Raw genomic sequence first — 17,747 nt, 5'->3', positions numbered from 1 at the left:
CTCTGCAGTCACCTAGCATTGAGACGTAATGAGCTCACTCATCAAACCAGAGGTCCTCCACGCGGGGCACCCTGTGGACGTCTCCATACGGACCCAGAGCGAGATGTTTGAGAGCACGCAGAGTTCAAGGAACATCAGTCCTGGACTCACAGAGCTCCCGTGAGGTCGGTCACCGCTCCAGCAGCCACCAGGTCTCTCAAGAATAATTTCTCGGCACTAATGTCGTGCACCAGCTGGACGGCAAAATGAATAAACCATTAGAGGTGTAACGTGGAAACTGCGTATTTGCTTACTTTGGTCTGATCAACTTTCTGAACTTACTTGTGCCTTCATGGAGTCCATGCGGATGGTCTCGTAGTAGTGAAGCCGGGCCTCGGGGTGCTGCATGTCGTAGCCGAACCCCGCCAGGCTCACCTGGTCACACAGCTGCATGGCCATCACCACCGCGCTCGCGCCCAGCGTCGGAACCAACTTGTGGAGGGGAAAAGAAGACCTGTGATCCTCAATCAGCACTTTTCCAGGGTGAGATCCACCCGTTCATCCTTCTTCAGCGCTGCTTCATCCAGCTCAGGTTGGTGGGCTGCTGCTCAGGTTAAAGGTCAGTTACAGGGCAAAACCACGGCGAGAGACAGTCGCACACTGTTATATTCAAATGCATGTGTTTAAACTGGGGGAGGAAACATGCAAACTACTGATAGAAAAGCACTCCAGACCAACCTATACGCTCTACCTTCAAGATGAGAGAACAAATCACTACACCACTGAGCATCCTGTACGGGGATCTTTTATAAAATTTCTTTGCTAAATGATTTCTCTCGATGTTCATGTAAGAGTTTTAATGAAATGAAAATTCGGCCTGGATGAACATCTGTTCTTCAGGCCACTAATCATCTCTTGCGGTCGTGAGTGAGCACGCAGATTATGACCTGGCAGAATAAACAGATGTTTCGACATGTATGGACATTTCCTGCTCAGCGGTTAAATTCTGTTAAATGCCTCAGTTACTTAGAGGGGCAGCCTGAAGCAGATTTTTGAGCGTGGAGTCTGTTTTCCCACAGTCTCTGCTGCGAGCACTTTATATTGGTAGTTAACTCGAGCTGCTCGAACACCTCCTGCGTGGAAACACAGATGGTGCTGCGTTTCGTGGGATTGATGCTGCTCTCAAAATGCAGAGAGACAAAAATAGAAACATTTTTTTTCTGGCTGTTTGACCTAAATCCTCCAAATAGTGACTCTAATCGAATTGAATATTCATATTCATTCACATTTAGATGTTTACATTTGGTCTGATTTGTTAAAAATCAGAATTAGAACTGATGAAGTTCAACAGGTAAAAATAGGAAAGCGTGCCTTTTTTTCTCTCTATGTCTCTTTTTGACAGTAGAGGGTGCCTGTCATTCAGCTGAAGCCACTTTAAGCTCAGTACTCTCTGGGTGTGCATCTGCATGGATTATTCAAGACAAGTGCCATTGTATTTTTTTTTTTTTCATCTCTTGAAGTGCAGAATAATGTGACAGTATTCAACAAAACATGAGCAGGATGAGAGCGTATCTTTTTGTCATGAGGGAATGAAATATAGAATATGCGTTTCAGAACTCACGTTTCCCTGTTTGAAGGCGTATTTCTTCAAGACCTCCTCTGTCTTGTGCATTATCTCTGGGTGGAGGATCTTGAAGTTCTCGGATCTCAGGGGGATCTCATCCACCACCTCCCTCCAGAACCACATTTTGGACCAGAAGCTCTGACAGTTAAAAAAAAAAAAAAAAGGCATGAGATGTGGAACATGTGAGGCAGCGGCTGTGATGATGCGATAGCGGCGTTGCTGCATGGGTTACTGTGATACTGGTGGCTTATGTAACACGTAATTTCTGTGTGCAATGGTGATCTTGTGATGAGGGCTCACCAGAGGCTGCCTGCTGATGACAGAAGTGAGCCAATCCAGGTCCAGGCTCTTAAAGACCACCAGGACCACCATGCTGGTCTTTCGGTACTCGTTTGCAGAGCGAGGCGCTCCCTCTGGGTAAATCAGGCGGATGGTGGTGTGTGAGCCAGCGTCCCTCTCAAAGCCAGACACTGGGGCGTTATTCAGCCTGATGACAGCGACGCATCTATCAACTCGCTTGTGTGTTCAGCTTCTGAGTCAGAAATCTCTCAGCACTGCTTGAAAATAGTTCACCTCCGATACGGACATGCGTATAGTACCTGATAATGATGTCATATTGATCTATATGGGATCCAAGATGACTGCCATGAAGGACCCCTCCACTGCCCACGACCACACACCGCCTGCAGCTGCCGTCTCTCCCCAGGGACGGAGGCAGGCCGGGCTGAGGCAGCGAGGCGAGAGCCAGGGCCAGATGCTCCTCGCTGCCCTGCAGTCCCAGCGGAGGAGGCAGGTTCCACTGCCCGGGCCTGTCCTGTTGCACAAACACAGGGAGGTCGAGGAGGCCTGCGGAGCGGGGCAGGGGCTTGAGGTGGTCCATGCACCAGCGGGGCTGACACGGACCCCACAGCAGGGACGCTGACCGGTTTAGCAAGGCCTGTGCAGAGGGACAGGGTTTTTTTGTTATGTTGGATAAAATGTGAGTGATGAAGCAAGGCGAGGTGCGTCTGTACCATATCTTTTGGATACTTATAGTCGTCCCTCAGTAGCTCCCCTGCAGTCAGCGGATAGTAGGCAGGGATCAGAATCGCTGAGTAGCATCCAATCAGCAGCAGTAGACTGAGGACAAGGTTCTCCCTCCTGCAAGAAAATGCATTTACTAGAGACTTGGATTAAAAAACTTTAAACTTGCAAAATGATTGAGGTTGCTGATGTACCTGCTGAGGAAAAACTCCGAGGTGTCTGGCTCATTCATGCCTGGCTCTCTAAGGGAAACCGCTTCTGCTGTTGTAGCCTCGGCGGCCTCGGGGAGCGGCGGGGAGCCATCCTCTGTGTCCTCCACACTCAGGTGATTCAGTGTCACCATGGCGCTCACACTTCCACCTGAAACACCTGTGGTGGGAAACCCGGTCACCGTAACAACAGCGCCTAACAAGAACCGTATTCCCAACGTCACTACAATTCAAAGACCTGTGGAAATGTAGCAACTCACAGCCAGTCTAGTTGAGATGTGACGTGACGATTAACAACCTCCTCATCTTTGCTCCGTGTTTGTGTGGAAAGCGCAGATGCATGTCTTCTCCGCTCCGGATAAAATGGCTGCCGCCGCCGCCACCGCTGCTGCTGGTGTTGCTTTCTGCTCCACTGGACTCTGCCACTCCCTTGTTAATGGTTAACACTGGTTAGGCTTTAACAAGTCGCACAGCCACACTCTGGCTTGGAAACAAGTCCGCCCATGAATGTTTCATGTTTTTTCAATAATGTGGCGACCTGAATCTGTTAACACACTCGTACCCATGTCTTGGAGGCTTTGAGGTCCTTATCAAAATATATATTTTAACATTACTGCTATAGTTTGGTTAGAGTGAGGCAAGTAATACTCATGTGGAGTAGAGTCGGTACAAGAAGTGGTTTCGTGTGTGTGCATTAGACACTGCATGTCCCAAAATAGACTGAGGATTCACTGTACTTGTGGGATCATACATTCCTTATTGTGGCCAAATTGCAGCACCGTCACAGCGGTTAAAGTGTTAAGATTATGTGTATCCACGTGTGAGAGGGCAACTGCCAGTTCAATAACAAATTGCTTGCTTGCTTGAAGAACCACAAAACAACATTCAAAAATGAATATGGGAAAAAGAAATTCAAATTCAGAAAATAGTTGTACATTTACTTCATCTATATATCTTTGCTAATACAATCTATTACATTTTTGCCCTCAAAAAGGAAAAATTACAGTTAAGTTCTTAAAATGAATTATTATTTCTGAACAATTAACATGAATATAATGTGATATGGGACTCCGGTACACCTTCAATGGTTGGATATGTGTTGAAGCAGCATGTTTATGTTAATGTGGGACAAATAATTTATAACCACTTTATAATGGAGTGTAGAAGAAGCCCTGATTGTTTTTGTGAAGGACTGAGAGGGAATCGCAGGTGACTGTGAGTAAAGGCAAGTTGCACCCTGGACTGGTCTCCAGGGAAAGCCCACGACTGCACAGGGAGAACAGGAAAACACCCCACGATGAACCCTTTCCCACTGCAACCCTGTGCAGCCTGATGGCTTTGGAAATTTCCACCATAATTATTATCTTTATCAGAGAATCATTGGAGCTGAGACTGAGCAGTGATTGATCGCCGGTGTGAAGATATTTGCAAGATACCAGCTGACCGTAACGCAGTTTTTATAAATAGCATAATCCTTCAAAACTGTGTGTTTATAGCGTCTGTTGTAGTCATCTCAAAGACCAGCGCTCACTGCTGGCGAGTGCAGCGGTGAATAAAACCAGGAGCTCGCGGAATGAATATGTCCTGAGAGCACGGCATGCCTGAAGGCTGGGTTTGAGCACTTGTGTACAGTACGAGTCTGTTTGTGCGTGTATGTGTGTGTGTGTGTGTGTGCGCGCGTGCATGAGAGGGAAAGAGAGAGATGGAAAGAGGGAGTGAGAATGCACGGCTGGCGGGCGCACGCATACATGCGTGCGCACACCAAAGTGCACACACACCTGTTGGGGTGACACAATGTCCCACCATGAACCCACCATTCCGGTGTTGAAGCCACCGCGGCCCACAGCCCTCATGTATAAAGCGGCACACAGTCAGCAGTGTTACCTGCCACCTCTACCAGCTTTTACTTCTTTTTGTTCGATATTGAAAATGTTTTACTGTCCCATCTAATCTTTTCTAATCCAATTTTTTTTCTTCATTTTTTTTTGTCTTCCCACAAATGAAAGTTAGACAATGTGATGGAAAATAAAACAGGACATGTAAAAGAAGCCCAGGTAAGTGAGACACACACCGTTAATAAACATGAGACCATTGCGATGGTTTATTAATGATGTGGTTTTTCTATTTTTAAAATCAGTAGCCATGAAAATGTGTAGTTTACAAGACAGGGAATCAGAATCTGTTATTTAGAGATGCAAAAAGTGCTCAGATTCTTCAGTGGGTTGATTTTCTCCATATTAAAGCTCATATATTCTTTACTTGGCATATTAACCTGCATAGAACAACTTCTTTTTTTTGTCTGTTGTGCATGAATTCAGTAACAGGTAAAACAAAAGGGTAATCTCTCCCTCACTGTGTCAGACATATAGTCCATTAGTTTTGATGTTCAAACATTTGCATTTTTTGTTTAAAACACAATGATTCCTTTCAAACCTAAAATCTAATGTATGCTAGTAGTGCAAACATTGTTTTGTTGAAAATGTAAATGTAAATGCAAATGCAGAATGTTAGAAAATGTTTGCAAAACACAAAGAGTACAGATATGGTAATGAGGTGTGTGTGTGTTTGATTACTTTTCCTCATGCTGCTCTTACATTTTAGTCAATTGTAAAACACATATAAACAGAGGCATACTGAAATCAACTAGCTATAAAAAATATTTTAACTCTTCTTTGAGCAATTCAATATTTTTAGTAATATCCACATTTCTTTCAAACAGATGACAGTTAATGACAATAACGGCATCCGATCTAATATGTGCACTTTAAGTATCTCATATTTGGAGTACTTTATTTCTTAATAACACACGGTTTAAGGGGATAACACAATCCAGTAGACATCATAAAGCCATGAACTATAAAATATGAGGGCTTTTTATCAGCGTTGCAACTTTAGAATAGATTTGATTGGATTAAAAGATCAAACAGTGGCATGTATATTCTTTGTTATTCCTCTCTGTTTATATCCTTCAGAGAGCAGATTTATTTTGATATTAACAATGATTCCCGACTGCCATCATCTCATCATCCGTCTCTTCACTTGGTGTATTTTTTTAAAGCTATTTTATAGTTTTTTTATTCCTATTTTTGTCATTTTGTAGGCAGAAGAGAGTGTGAGGAGTATCTCGTCTGACCTACTCTGTGAGATTTTAGGCCTGAGTTCATGAAAGAGTCTCACTGAGCTGTGCGAAGGGGAGAAGATCAAGAAAGCATATCCACCCAGAGTGTCTGAAGAAATCCCCGCGGTGGTTACAGTTTTTTACAAACCATAGCTTTGTGTGCACAGCAGAGATAACGGAAAAGGAGGAGAGAAAAAAAATCTTTCTCTGCCTTTTCTCTCCCCCCCCTGTGTGTTCCTCTGTGTGGACAGATCGCATCTGCGAATATGTCTGAATTCATGAACGCAGCCAGTCAAGGCAAAGTGGAAGTGATACACAAGTATCTGTCTGACGGTGGGAACCCTAATGCCCATGATGAGGTAAAGCTTCTCCAAGAACACAGTAAAGCAGATAAATGCATCCTGAAATACTGCCAATGCATGTGATCCATTCATGCGCTGCAGCTCAAGAGGACGGCGCTGCACCGGGCTGCTCTGGAAGGACATACTGATATTGTGCAGGCGCTTCTAGAAAAAGGAGCCTGTATCAACTCAGAAGACCAAGTAAGATGTGCAGCCACACTGCTTGTTTGTGACGATGGTGATGAGATTGGATGAGATTATCTTCTCACACTAAAGCTCCGGCCACCAGTGGCCTGAAGTTAACACTCCTAATAGGATGGGAACCTCCAACTGTGTTTCAGCTTGGCTCCAGAGCAATACACTGGGCCTGCCGAGGGGGGAGTCTGGGCGTCGTTGAAGCCCTGAAGAGCCACGGGGCGGACCTTAACGCTAGAGATAAGGTGAATGGACTCTTTAGTGCCACAGGTCACGTTTGTGTGTCTGTCAACACAGTCTCCCAGCATTAAACACATGCTGTTATATATGTATATGAATGCGGTTCTGCATAGCAATGGCCGAGTCACAGTCTATATCTACACTGCAGCTGTGCAGCACTCCTCTGCATGTGGCCACAAGGACGGGCCACACGGCCATCGTGGAGTATCTGCTGTCCTGTGGTGCCAAAATCAACTCCAGGGACAGGGTAGGCTGCAGTCCCACAGGGTGCTCCGCCTCGGGGTTTTCTCACCTCCGCATTTCACTTCCCTTGTAGATCAAATACCTTTTGTTTATGCTTTTAGGAAGGTGACACGGCCCTGCATGATGCAGTGCGTCTCAACAGATACAAGATAGTGGAGCTGCTCATAGCTTCAGGAGCCGACACAAAAATAAAAAATCATGTGAGTTTGCCAGATGCTCTGTACAGTACATCCTGCTTGGCTTCAGTGTGAATATTTAGGGAAACAGTGTGGCTCGTACTTTTAAAACACACAGATAAGGAATTCTTTATGCATGTTTTTTGTGTACGGTAGTTTTTCAAAAACGAAAATGACTGAAAATATGTAAAAGGCAGGATAGACAAGAGGGTGATTTAGCCATAAGCATACACACTGATCATGAATCCTTCACTCACTCACTTTGTTTATGACTTTGTACCAAAAAGAAAATATGGATGCATCTAAGAAATGTAATTGAAAAAAGTTGATGATTTTTCTCTTACTTTATAAAATTAACAAAAAAGCATTACAAATAAATGCATTATTTTTTATTATTATTATTGTTTTAAAAATGACAGTGTAATTCAGATATGCACCTGCATATGTTTTTAGGTTTTCTAAATTCTTATATGTACAGTTTTGCTCTTTCTCTTAGATTTGACATCAAACTTGATAATATTACTTTTTATAATACATCATATGTTATTTTACCCAACTTTTTTTTCTTTTTTTTTGCTTTATTCAAGAGCTTGTTTTCTGCTAAAGAGTTTATCTCTGCTAACTAGACATCTCGGACCGAGGTTATAGGACTGTCGACAGGCCATTTTATTCTCTCCACTCCAGAACCGTGGAGGTAGCCTCTGATAAACCTGTCTGTGGGGATATGTGATATCCAGCGGATACAGAATGTCATCTCTCTGAAATGAGAGGTGCCATGTGGCACTATTAAAAAAGAAAAACATTTAATCCTTCCAGTATAAGTTGCATGGATGATATCACAAACACATTGTTCATTACGTTATATGTAAAGTAAATATGTAAATATGTGTACCGACGCTTTCACCTGCAAGAGTATATCTGTTGCCAAGCACTTTACCTTTACCAATCAAGGAAGACTGATGAATGCGCTGATGAACATGCTGATTAAATGACAGTGTGATTGCAGGAGGGAGTGACGGCCATGCAGCAGGTCAAACAGTGGCAGTCCGACATCATGGAGACGCTGCAGCGACTGGAGAAGTTGAAGGAAGTGGGAGCCGTGCCGCCTGGAAACCCTTCAGCAGAGAAATGAAGAGCACGGGGTACAGCGCTCCTGCTGGGTTGCCTTATTAGTGGGTTTATTTTCTTAGTGGGCCCATATCTGAAAAATAAGTATATGCAATTAATTTAACAAATAGTACTTGGCCCGCATTTGCTGACACTGCAGTATTGATTTAGGTTTCTGTGCAGTATGTTACGCTCTATCAAGGAGTTTTCAGCTCTTAGTGATCCCCTCAGTCGGTCTCTACTTTATCTGGTTGATGACCGAACCTTGAGCCATACAAAATATTATTTATGTCTCTGTGACTTTATGGCTCAGATTTAAGTAAATTCTGTGTACATCAAACATATTTCACCGTATGTATTATCTTACACTCTTGATTTGATGTGTGCTCAACATCAAAAGCTGTCTTTCCAGGGAGTGACTGTAAAACCTCTGAGATTAGTTTGAACTTTGACACTAGAAAATGTCACCCTGGATTGGATGGATTCCAAAGGACGTGCTTATCTTAAAAAGGACAGGGGGAAATGTTAGTATGAAAAAAAAAAAACAAAGCTGAATTTTCCAAATCTATAAGCCCACCCAAGGCTTTTGAGATACGCTTTTAGAGAGTGTTATAATCTCAAGAGCGCTCTAGATGTTTCATATCTGACTCGGGATGCCCTTTGAAGATGAATAATGCTCGTACGCAGTGCTCTCTGTTTGAAACTACATCAAGAGGTCCCTGCTTCATAATGGCGTCGAGGCCCGGGCACACAGTAGCGCTGTGTTTGAGATGTCAGATGACAATAGCAGGGATGACTGGTATGCCCCTGCTAAAGTCAGGGATTGGGCCGGAGCTCAGGGGACATATTTTCCTTCTGTCATCAGTGGCTCCGATATTCCTGAGGGAGGCTTGACATTCATGTTTTGTTAACCAACAAACTTCTCTGCTTGGACAGAAAGTTTTTTTTTTTTTTTTTTTCAAAACATTTGGTCAAAGCTTATAAAATCCAAGTCCTGCTTCGTACTGCATTCTCCATCACGTGAATGTAAAACGCTCGTTCTAGAAATACTGCAGTTACATGTATTTGTCCTGCATGAATATGCTCTCATTATCACCCACATGCAGCGTTTCCTGTACTGAGGAAGCCTGCGTAACCGTCGTGAAGAGTGGGAACATAAACTCTGCAACCCTTTACGCACTATATGAGGGTGTTGTGGTTGATCTTTTTTTTTTTTCAACCTGATCCTCACAGAGGGTTTACAGTATTTTGCCAATTAATGTTTGTTGATATACATGAAAAAAAAGAGTACAAGCTCACATGCTGAGAGTTAAATCTGTTGGCGATATTTTACAGCTTTTAAGTTCTTCGTTCTCGATTCCATGTGAACTACAAGCAGCATGCTGCAGCGCTGTGATGTTGCTGAGGGCAGGAAGAGTGTAGGAAGAGAAGGGGGGGATGGGGAAACTGGAAGCTTCTGCTTCGTGCTGCGTTGAAGCCAAAAACCAAAAGAAACCAGTTCATCCAAGAAAAGGTTGTATTTCTCCCTGTTGCAGCAACAGTCCCAGGTTTTTTTTTTTATTATTTTAAAACTCAATAAAACACCAGAGATGACAGGAGGTGTATATCTAAACCAAATTCTTCTAAATAACAGACAGAAAGGTATTTTTTAACGCAAGATTCTATTTTTATTATACACATCCACTGTTCATCATTCATCACATCTGTGTGTCTGTGTCCGGCCGGCTCCATCAGAGTAAGAGGATACTGTGCAGTAGCTTTCTCAAAGAAACATAATGTTACTCAAAAAAAAAAAACGTAACCATGGCGATGAGATGTTCCAGTCATGCAAAAGTCTGGACAGGCACGCTTTTAAAGCACCGTTTGTTTCCTGGAAATGGAGGTGTAACGCAAGTGTATTCAGTTCACACGGGCAGGTGTTTGTGTGCAAAACAGGCTCGAGCAGGTTTTGTCTTCAACACAGTACAAAAAAAACACAATAGCATTACATCCATTAAATGATCTGATCTACTGCATATTTCACTCTTCTCGTAGATGATCTCACTAATTCATGCACGCCTCTGTTTTTCTGTCTTTGATTTCTTTGATTGTACTCTGTAGTATGCTGTTTGGGGGGGAGGGGGGTTTTCAAAGCAATCAACATTGAGTATTGATTTTTTTTTTTCCCCCTTCATAGAATACACCAACGATGAAAATCCGTATATGTAATCATCCAGGCTGGAGACATCAGGACAATTTACAACAGAATCCTGTGTCAAGTCCCTGTCTAATCTTCTGCTTTTCAGTTTTCTTTGAGTACATGATTTCCCATGCAAATTGTGTTGACTGTTTTAGGCTCCACTACACTGATTGTCTTTGGTTGAAGTTATATGTAGGCAACACTCCACAAAGTCACATCTACAAAGGTTTTGCAAGGCTTATCAAGTACATTGTCTCAATCAGAAGTCACAGACTAGCTGTGATCAGCTGTCATGGTTAATAAATTTACAACACCTCAGAATACTAAAACTACAGTGTGGTAAATAACTCAGTAACACATTCATTTATTTACCTGACCAGTCCAGAAAATCACTGAAAAAGGCTGATCAAACACAATCATAGAGTTTATCTACACACCTAACAAAAAACCCCACATAAATTAGATTTTTTATTCCTCGATATATATGTGTGTCTGATTTATAAAGCCTATCATTCAGCTGCCACAAATAATATCCATGCTCCTGATTTAAAGATCTCTGACGATGTTCAGTCATCCAAATTTTTCAAGCAAGATGGGAAAACTTGAGAAAACCTTTTTCCAGCTCAGTTAAACCTCTTCTGCATTGATTTCTCCCGGGAGTAGGAGGTTTATTGGAAAGAGGAAATCTGCTGGACTTGCGAGTGATGGGAGCTCAAACTCGGCACTGGGCTTAGCAACATGTCTCCCAGAGTGAAGGCAGTCTTCAAACAGACCTTAAACTCATTAAGATGACAGACACCTCAGGGCAAGTGATGCAGAGGAAAGGGGGAAGGAGAGGGCACTGCACATAATCTGATTTTCAAAAGGACACCCTTCAACTACACACTCCAGTACAAAATGTCTTTAAGGCAAAAAGTGAACATCGATAATGTAAAAGCAGAGTTAACCAGTTAATAAAATGTAATCCTTGGACAATAAAAGTTTGCAGCAGCACTACAATGTGTCCTGTGGAGGGTTCTTGTGAAGTTATGGTTACATTCAGCAAGCGTCCTCAACACACTTAACAAATCCCGAAGCGTGTCTTTGAACACTTTAAAAATGACATTCTTTAGAAACATGCCAACCGTTTGGTGCTCACGTTGCTGCATTTCCTCACCACGATCAGGCTCATCAAAGCATCAGAGCCAGTTACATATTGCTCATATGCTTAGAGACAAGTGTGTCTTTATGCCTGTGCGTGATAAAAACAACGAAGGAGTCAAGATTCAAAACCTTTACTTCCTAGCATAGGGGCCTACAACCTTTTTGATTGGAGCCAATCCTGCCCCCTATGGGCGATGGCAATGCACACCCTGGACAGGTCACTGGTCCTCACAGGGAAAATACAGACTGAAGCACATATTTTCAGACTGTGGGAAGAAGCCAGAGAACCTGGAGAAAATCCAGGGGGTGGGGTTTAATGATGGGCTAGAATCTCAACAATTTTCACCTGCAGTGCAAAACATGCTGCAGGAAAAATATTAAAAGTACAATCCCCATTAAAGGATTATCTACCGTGCAGTCAAATAAAGAATAAATAGATCATTTGCACGTAATTTTCTGAAAGCTTCAGGAAGCCAAAGAGCTGCATGAAGTGCCAGAATGTCAGGTTGCAGACTCCTACCCTAATACCACCACAAGCCCAAAGTAACAAGGTTCCTCACATTTTGCTCCACCGTAAGGAAATGCAGCATTTTTTTATAGTTAGATGCCATTTGTGGCTAAAGTCAACAAAGTCAACATACAATCTTTTGTTTTTCCTTTACAGAACCTGATCTGCAAAAAAAAAAAGGATCATTTTTAAAGGCTAACATTTCTCAAGGGTATAACTAAGACACTTCTTATGAGTACATCCAAACATTAAATAAGCAGCAGTATTTTCTGTTTGTAAGACTTGTCAAGTTAAAGGTGTATTTCTGTCTTGCATTTCAAGTGAGTCATCTAGAAAGATGTTATTTGGTCAGACTGCATGTGTATTTCAAGTTGCTGTGAAAGAGGAAAAGCGAAGACGGAAGTAAGCATCAATATCAATAAAAGTGAAGAGATGGCGGTAGAGGAAGAAGAGCTGGAGGGGAGTATACAAACACACATCCCTGAGGCCCTTCTGGAGGGTGCTGAAACCCTGATTGCGTCTCAGAGCGCCAGGCTGTGGGCACTGGAAGCTGAAGCTTGTGCACGCTGAACCACTCCGGGACACTTCTCTCTCTTCTGCAGCTTGTGGTTTTGAAACAAACCCTCGTTTCGTGGAGCGCCGTGACTCCCATCTGGGAAAGTCAATAGGCCTGGAGGCACAGGGGCAGGACACAGTGACCATTCACAGAGAGAGCGTATTGACGTCCTGTGTACCGGGGCGTTCGGGGGTGTGACACACTCACCGTATCCCTCAACGCGTCCATCTTTGAATTCTCCTTCAAACTTCATGCCATCGTATCGATTAAAGATTCCTGTGCCTTGAAACTTTCCATGTGCAAATTCTCCTTCGTACCTGACAAAGTGAAAACAGAGCAAGTCAGTATGTAGAACCGTTGATTGGTTTTAGTTAAATGCCTTTTTTTTTGTCTCACACACCTGGATCCATCAGTGAAAAGCAGGATTCCAGAGCCGTGGAAGAGTCCGTTCTCAAACTGGCCACTGTAACAGGTACCATCCTGGAACTTGAGCTGGCCGACGCCGTGCCTACGACCTGGAGGGTCAGAGGCCGTCCAAGTGAGTGAGGGGTGAAGCTTCCACCGCATGATGGAAATGCAACAAATCTCAACACTATAGAGATGATAACGGTGGCTAAAGCAGATTTTTATCAGCAAATGTGTCATCACGTTTCATCTGACCACTTAACTGTATGGATTTAACCTCATGGATCTTATGGATTATTCTTCAGTAATAGTGTGTAACACACTGTAAGAGATGGCCATCCGAGTGTGACGTTTGAACTTGTGGCGCGGCTCAGGGTTTTATATTCACTTTCACTGTAGAGCCACTACATATGTCACATGAGTCAGTACGTGCTTGGATTTAAATACCACCCCGGCCCCACCCAACCCCCCGCCAGATAAAGGTTTACTTGGTGAATTAGGAGTTCCATCTGCCTCCTGTGCAGTGGGAATTACAGCTGTCTAATCCAGCAGATTTTTTAGCAGGGATTTCTACTGTAGGATCAGACAGAGAAAACAGTCAAGGAATGTAGTTGCATTCAGCTCCTCGCAGCCCTTGATCCATCACTGAAGTCTATAATCGTGTCACGGGACATGCACCTACAGCTGGCTCATGCCCGTTACTGCCATCCTGCGAAAGTGGCACAAGTTGTGACTTGTAAAAAAATGCAAGTTGACAGTGCGATTTATATTCCTTGAAAGCAGCTATAATCACCACAAACATTGAGTCAAAATGAAACGGGGGGAAAAAAAAATCAATGAATCAGCTTTCTCATAGTATTTTTGAAATGTTTGGTTCCTCAATAGCAGCTGGCAGAGGCCTGTGTAAGATTCCCCAAACAGGTTCAGAGTCTAATCCCCAAGATTTGACAAAGCCAGAGCTTGTAAATCTGGCTCTGTGTGGCTTGGGTTAAAAGTGCTAGCTAATTGGGATTTTACTAAATAGCTTGAGCTTGCGTGCATGTCACAAACATATGTGGAAGAGAGAGTTAAAGGAGTGCATGTATCTGCATACTCTTCTGCACAGGTAAATACTCCTTCAAGATGTTGTCATATTATAGAAATGTGTTTTTTTTTTTAATGTAGACATTGGTTCATGAACCAAAAACATAACATTTGCTCTCATTGGTACTTGCAATCATCCTTGATCAAATTCTTCATGACCACAATGCTTTGGAAACAATCTTCGATTATTTGGGTGAATGAAATACGTTGAGGCAGTGGTTGATAATCTGGGGTCTTGAACCCTCAGGGGGCCAAGAGATCACAGCAGATTGAGGGGATGAGGTGTTGCCAGAGCTTGGGTTAGAAACATTCGCTTTGAGCATGAAAACTGTGCTGTGATACTTCATGGAATATAAAGCAGAACCGGGAATCTTCCTGTGCTATTGCGTTTTTCTTATCGGAGGCACCTGCTTGTGTATGTTTGTGGGAGTGACTGTGCCTGCCAGCTCCACTGAAGCCAGACGCTTCTGTCTGTTTCATAAACAGGCATCCAGGAGACGGAATCTGCCGCATTGCTTAAAGGAAATAAGAGGCATCAAGGAACAAAGGTTGAAAGCCACTGCCCTGTGGGATTATGACTGAACAGACTTTCCAAATCCCTTTATGTCGAATCGTATGCTTTCACATACTTACTGATAAATACAACTTCAATCCCAAGAACATTAGGACATGGAGACAAAATGGAGGAATAAAACGGATTGCAATGATTTATAAATCTGTTAAACACATGCTGATTTAAAAGCAGAACATAGATAACAATATAAAATGTTAATAAAGATTTTTTTCAGATATTTTCTGAAATTCAACATATATCAGAGGGGGCAAAAAGATGTTAGGAAAGAAATGAAATAAAATAATTGCAAACTGCAGAATTTTTTAAAAGAAACAATTACTAACTGTAAACAGGACAGGATATAAAAAAAAAAAAAAACATTTTGTGAGAAAGACTCTCAGAAGCTAAGATGAGCACAGATTCATCAATCCTTGTCTAAAATGGTGTGGGAGTGCTTTAGAGAGGAGTGGATGCTGATGAGGAAAAACATTTCCAAGCTTTTTTTGGATATGATAATACCATCACATTGAAAACAAGCTACTTTATTTCCTTTGAATGTTAAGATCGTTGATATTGATGATGATCTATCAAACAGATAGACAATAATAAACATATATATTTATAAGATTTTAAGAATTGAATATCATTCAATCCTGTTTCTATTTACGTTTTACATACCTACCTTTCTTGAAATGAGGGTATAAGTAATGACAATTCAGGAAAAATAAGGTACACGTTGTTTGCTTCAGTGTTTGTTTCACATGAAAATATTCTCAAAAACTTAAAAAGAGATTGTCTCTTACCTTCTTTCCACTCCCCATGGTACTCTTCACCACTTGCATAGGTGAACGATCCTCTGGTCAGAGTCATTATAGGCCTATCACTGTTTAAAACACACAGACACACTTATTAGTCACTAAGCTTTAGGACACAATAACAACCAGCAGTTTTGAAGACGGTTGGTGTCAGTGAAAGAAGCTAAGAGTGAGATGGAGTCACATGATCTGCTGTGTTGACCTGTGAGGTGGGATTTATTTATTTGATTGTTTGGGTCAATGAGCAACAGACCTGCAGCTACCCACTCATCTTAGTATGCGTAGTTAAAGTTAACTAGGCTGAGATAAATGCAGATTAATTATTTCCCCCAATATAGTAAAAGAAATGACGTTATATTTTATTCCATTATTTGACACAGCCTAATACATCATATCAAACTAAAATCAGATGAGTATTTTTGTGGGTAAATATTAAAGATCAGATGTTTGCCTTACTCTATGAAAGGAGCAATATCTCTAGGGATTGCTGTGTTACAGTATGGGACAAAGAGAAGTTACACCTGATCCTTTCACTGTTTATCTCAGTGTTTGCTGGCTGTCCTTGTCTGAAGCCCACCTGGACGAAACGCCTTCAGAAATAGAGAAAAACGTGACTATATCACGTCTTCAGACATAAACAAAAGCGGATCATAGCGTAGTGACAGGTTCAAATCCTGTCTGTCTCCTAAACAAATGTCACAGAATGGCTGTCAGGTGTAATTGTACCCATGCTGTCTCCTGGGATAAATAATTGATCACGCCGTGACTTCAACATTCCACCGTTATTACCAATACTCAAAAGGAGACTGTCAATGAATATATTTCGATCAGGGCTGGATTCACATGTATATATGTCCCTGAACGAGAGGCTGCTGTAAGAACAACTCTGCATTTAAATCACCGGCATTCTACATCAACATAGCTATAAAGGAAACCCGACAAGAACTAATAAGGCAGTAATTTACCTGCACACTACGCGTGTGGTCTCAGAAGCATGGACCCCGGCGTACAGGAGCGGAGGGGCGTCAAAATATGAAAAGACCGGCTGGGAAGCGTATGCTGCATTCAAGGATGTTCGTTTTTTTCTGTGAAAAGGTTTAGTTTATTTTGTTGGACTCACAAAAATGAAAAACACAAAGTTAAGAATACACATCCACATAAAAACAGATTAATTAATACCCATAAAAGCGTTTTATGAATTAAAATGGATAAAATGTGCTTATTTAGACAGTGGCGCCACTCTGTCCAGAGTTCATTATTCCCGGCAGACCCTGAAGGCAGCATCACACCAGCAGTGGCACAGTGCTGCAGCCACAGTGACAGAGGCAGACATGTTTATAAATGGCTGGTGGCTATTTATTTTTTATAACTCCTTGATTAATATGATTTTTGATACTGAATTTGTGTTTCTTGAAGGTTAAGTGCACACATAATTCTCTCCTTTTTTTTTAATTTATGATACATGCCAGAATAGTACCTTATAGGATTAGATTTGGTTAACAAATTAGCTTTTACTAAAAATGAAGTACTACGTCAGATTGAGAGACAACAACTTATTTTAATTCAAGAAGTAAAATATGTTACAAAACAATGGAGACATTAAGTTCCATGAATTAGATTAAATTAAGTGTAAACTTATGCAGTCATAACTCAATGATCAGGTATTTTTAACCACCATGGTTAAAATCACAAGGCAAATAAACAGACAGGAAGACCAATATACAAAATGAGTTGTAGAGAGGAAAAAGTTCCCTTTCATTGGCGATTAGCACATCGTACTGATTTTCATAAATTTACAGAAATACGAAATAAAACTGATCTCTACAGAGATACACTTTCAAAATGTGGCCCCACAATGCTGCTTCAGTTCGATGCTTCATTTTTTCACAATCCAACACCTTGTTGCACAAAACACACTGATGTTTGCTATTGTCCTCAATGTTATTCAGTTCATATGGTGTTCAGCTCACATTACAAAGCATTTCCGTCACCTATGGTTATGAATTGTCAATAGAAACCCACTTTGTTGTAACAACCCATCGGTTGAGAATCAATTCGTAGTTGGAAGAAGCATGCAAACCATTTGCTTCTGTAGTGATGCTACCTATTCATTTATAGTCCTTCCTTTTTATGAAATATGGGCTTTTTGCAAAATGTCATATTGCTTCATGAGCCTCATTTTGCAAATGAATGTGGCCTAATTTTAGTTATGTGTAAAATAACCTGTAATAATTTGAAGCTGTAAAGTTA

At 41.9% G+C, this 17,747-nt stretch overlaps 3 protein-coding genes across 4 annotated transcripts; 1 reads left to right on the top strand and 2 right to left on the bottom strand.

The window, feature by feature from the left end:
* Positions 1–6: 6 nt before the first annotated feature.
* On the bottom strand, positions 7–3,130 carry st3gal7 (ST3 beta-galactoside alpha-2,3-sialyltransferase 7). The gene is made up of 8 exons (XM_030106948.1): positions 3,096–3,130; positions 2,821–2,986; positions 2,617–2,743; positions 2,203–2,540; positions 1,904–2,090; positions 1,601–1,741; positions 322–471; positions 7–233 (listed from the first exon to the last, which is right to left on the bottom strand). Exons 2-8 carry the CDS (start codon positions 2,967–2,969, stop codon positions 147–149), a joined length of 1,179 nt encoding a protein of 392 aa, XP_029962808.1. The 5' UTR covers positions 2,970–2,986; positions 3,096–3,130; the 3' UTR covers positions 7–146.
* Positions 3,131–6,170: 3,040 nt separating this feature from the next.
* Positions 6,171–8,280, top strand: ankrd2 (ankyrin repeat domain 2 (stretch responsive muscle)). The gene is made up of 6 exons (XM_030106671.1): positions 6,171–6,312; positions 6,397–6,495; positions 6,636–6,734; positions 6,878–6,976; positions 7,074–7,172; positions 8,155–8,280. The coding sequence occupies exons 1-6, from the start codon at positions 6,220–6,222 to the stop codon at positions 8,278–8,280; spliced, it is 615 nt and encodes a 204-aa protein (XP_029962531.1). The 5' UTR covers positions 6,171–6,219.
* A 2,075-nt stretch (positions 8,281–10,355) lies between these two features.
* Positions 10,356–16,523, bottom strand: morn4 (MORN repeat containing 4). 2 transcript variants are annotated; one of them, XM_030107391.1, is made up of 5 exons: positions 16,463–16,523; positions 15,486–15,559; positions 13,042–13,156; positions 12,849–12,958; positions 10,356–12,755 (listed from the first exon to the last, which is right to left on the bottom strand). In XM_030107391.1, exons 2-5 carry the CDS (start codon positions 15,550–15,552, stop codon positions 12,607–12,609), a joined length of 441 nt encoding a protein of 146 aa, XP_029963251.1. In that variant the 5' UTR covers positions 15,553–15,559; positions 16,463–16,523; the 3' UTR covers positions 10,356–12,606. The 2 variants fall into 2 exon arrangements, with proteins under 2 accessions (XP_029963251.1, XP_029963252.1); XM_030107392.1 differs by having other exon boundaries at positions 15,486–15,565; positions 16,463–16,511.
* Positions 16,524–17,747: the final 1,224 nt, after the last annotated feature.

The sequence above is a fragment of the Salarias fasciatus genome, chromosome 13, assembly GCF_902148845.1.
Source record: "Salarias fasciatus chromosome 13, fSalaFa1.1, whole genome shotgun sequence".
Lineage (NCBI taxonomy): Eukaryota > Metazoa > Chordata > Actinopteri > Blenniiformes > Blenniidae > Salarias > Salarias fasciatus.
The sequence above is the reverse complement of the archived record's forward strand: the minus strand, read 5'-3'. Positions and strand labels throughout refer to the sequence as shown.

Excerpts from the sequence above, each read along its gene's own strand:
- morn4 (XM_030107391.1), bottom strand. The coding sequence starts at position 15,552 with ATGACTCTGACCAGAGGATCGTTCACCTATGCAAGTGGTGAAGAGTAC. Across the intron at positions 12,959-13,041 it reads CTTTTCACTGATGGATCCAG|GTACGAAGGAGAATTTGCAC; the intron begins GTGTGTGAGACA and ends TCACTTTGTCAG. Across the intron at positions 12,756-12,848 it reads TGGACGCGTTGAGGGATACG|GCCTATTGACTTTCCCAGAT; the intron begins GTGAGTGTGTCA and ends CTGTGCCTCCAG.
- st3gal7 (XM_030106948.1), bottom strand. The coding sequence starts at position 2,969 with ATGGTGACACTGAATCACCTGAGTGTGGAGGACACAGAGGATGGCTCC. Across the intron at positions 2,541-2,616 it reads ATAAGTATCCAAAAGATATG|GCCTTGCTAAACCGGTCAGC; the intron begins GTACAGACGCAC and ends CCCTCTGCACAG. Across the intron at positions 234-321 it reads TGGACTCCATGAAGGCACAA|CTGGTGCACGACATTAGTGC; the intron begins GTAAGTTCAGAA and ends TTTGCCGTCCAG.
- ankrd2 (XM_030106671.1), top strand. The coding sequence starts at position 6,220 with ATGTCTGAATTCATGAACGCAGCCAGTCAAGGCAAAGTGGAAGTGATA. Across the intron at positions 6,977-7,073 it reads AAATCAACTCCAGGGACAGG|GAAGGTGACACGGCCCTGCA; the intron begins GTAGGCTGCAGT and ends TTATGCTTTTAG. Across the intron at positions 7,173-8,154 it reads ACACAAAAATAAAAAATCAT|GAGGGAGTGACGGCCATGCA; the intron begins GTGAGTTTGCCA and ends GTGTGATTGCAG.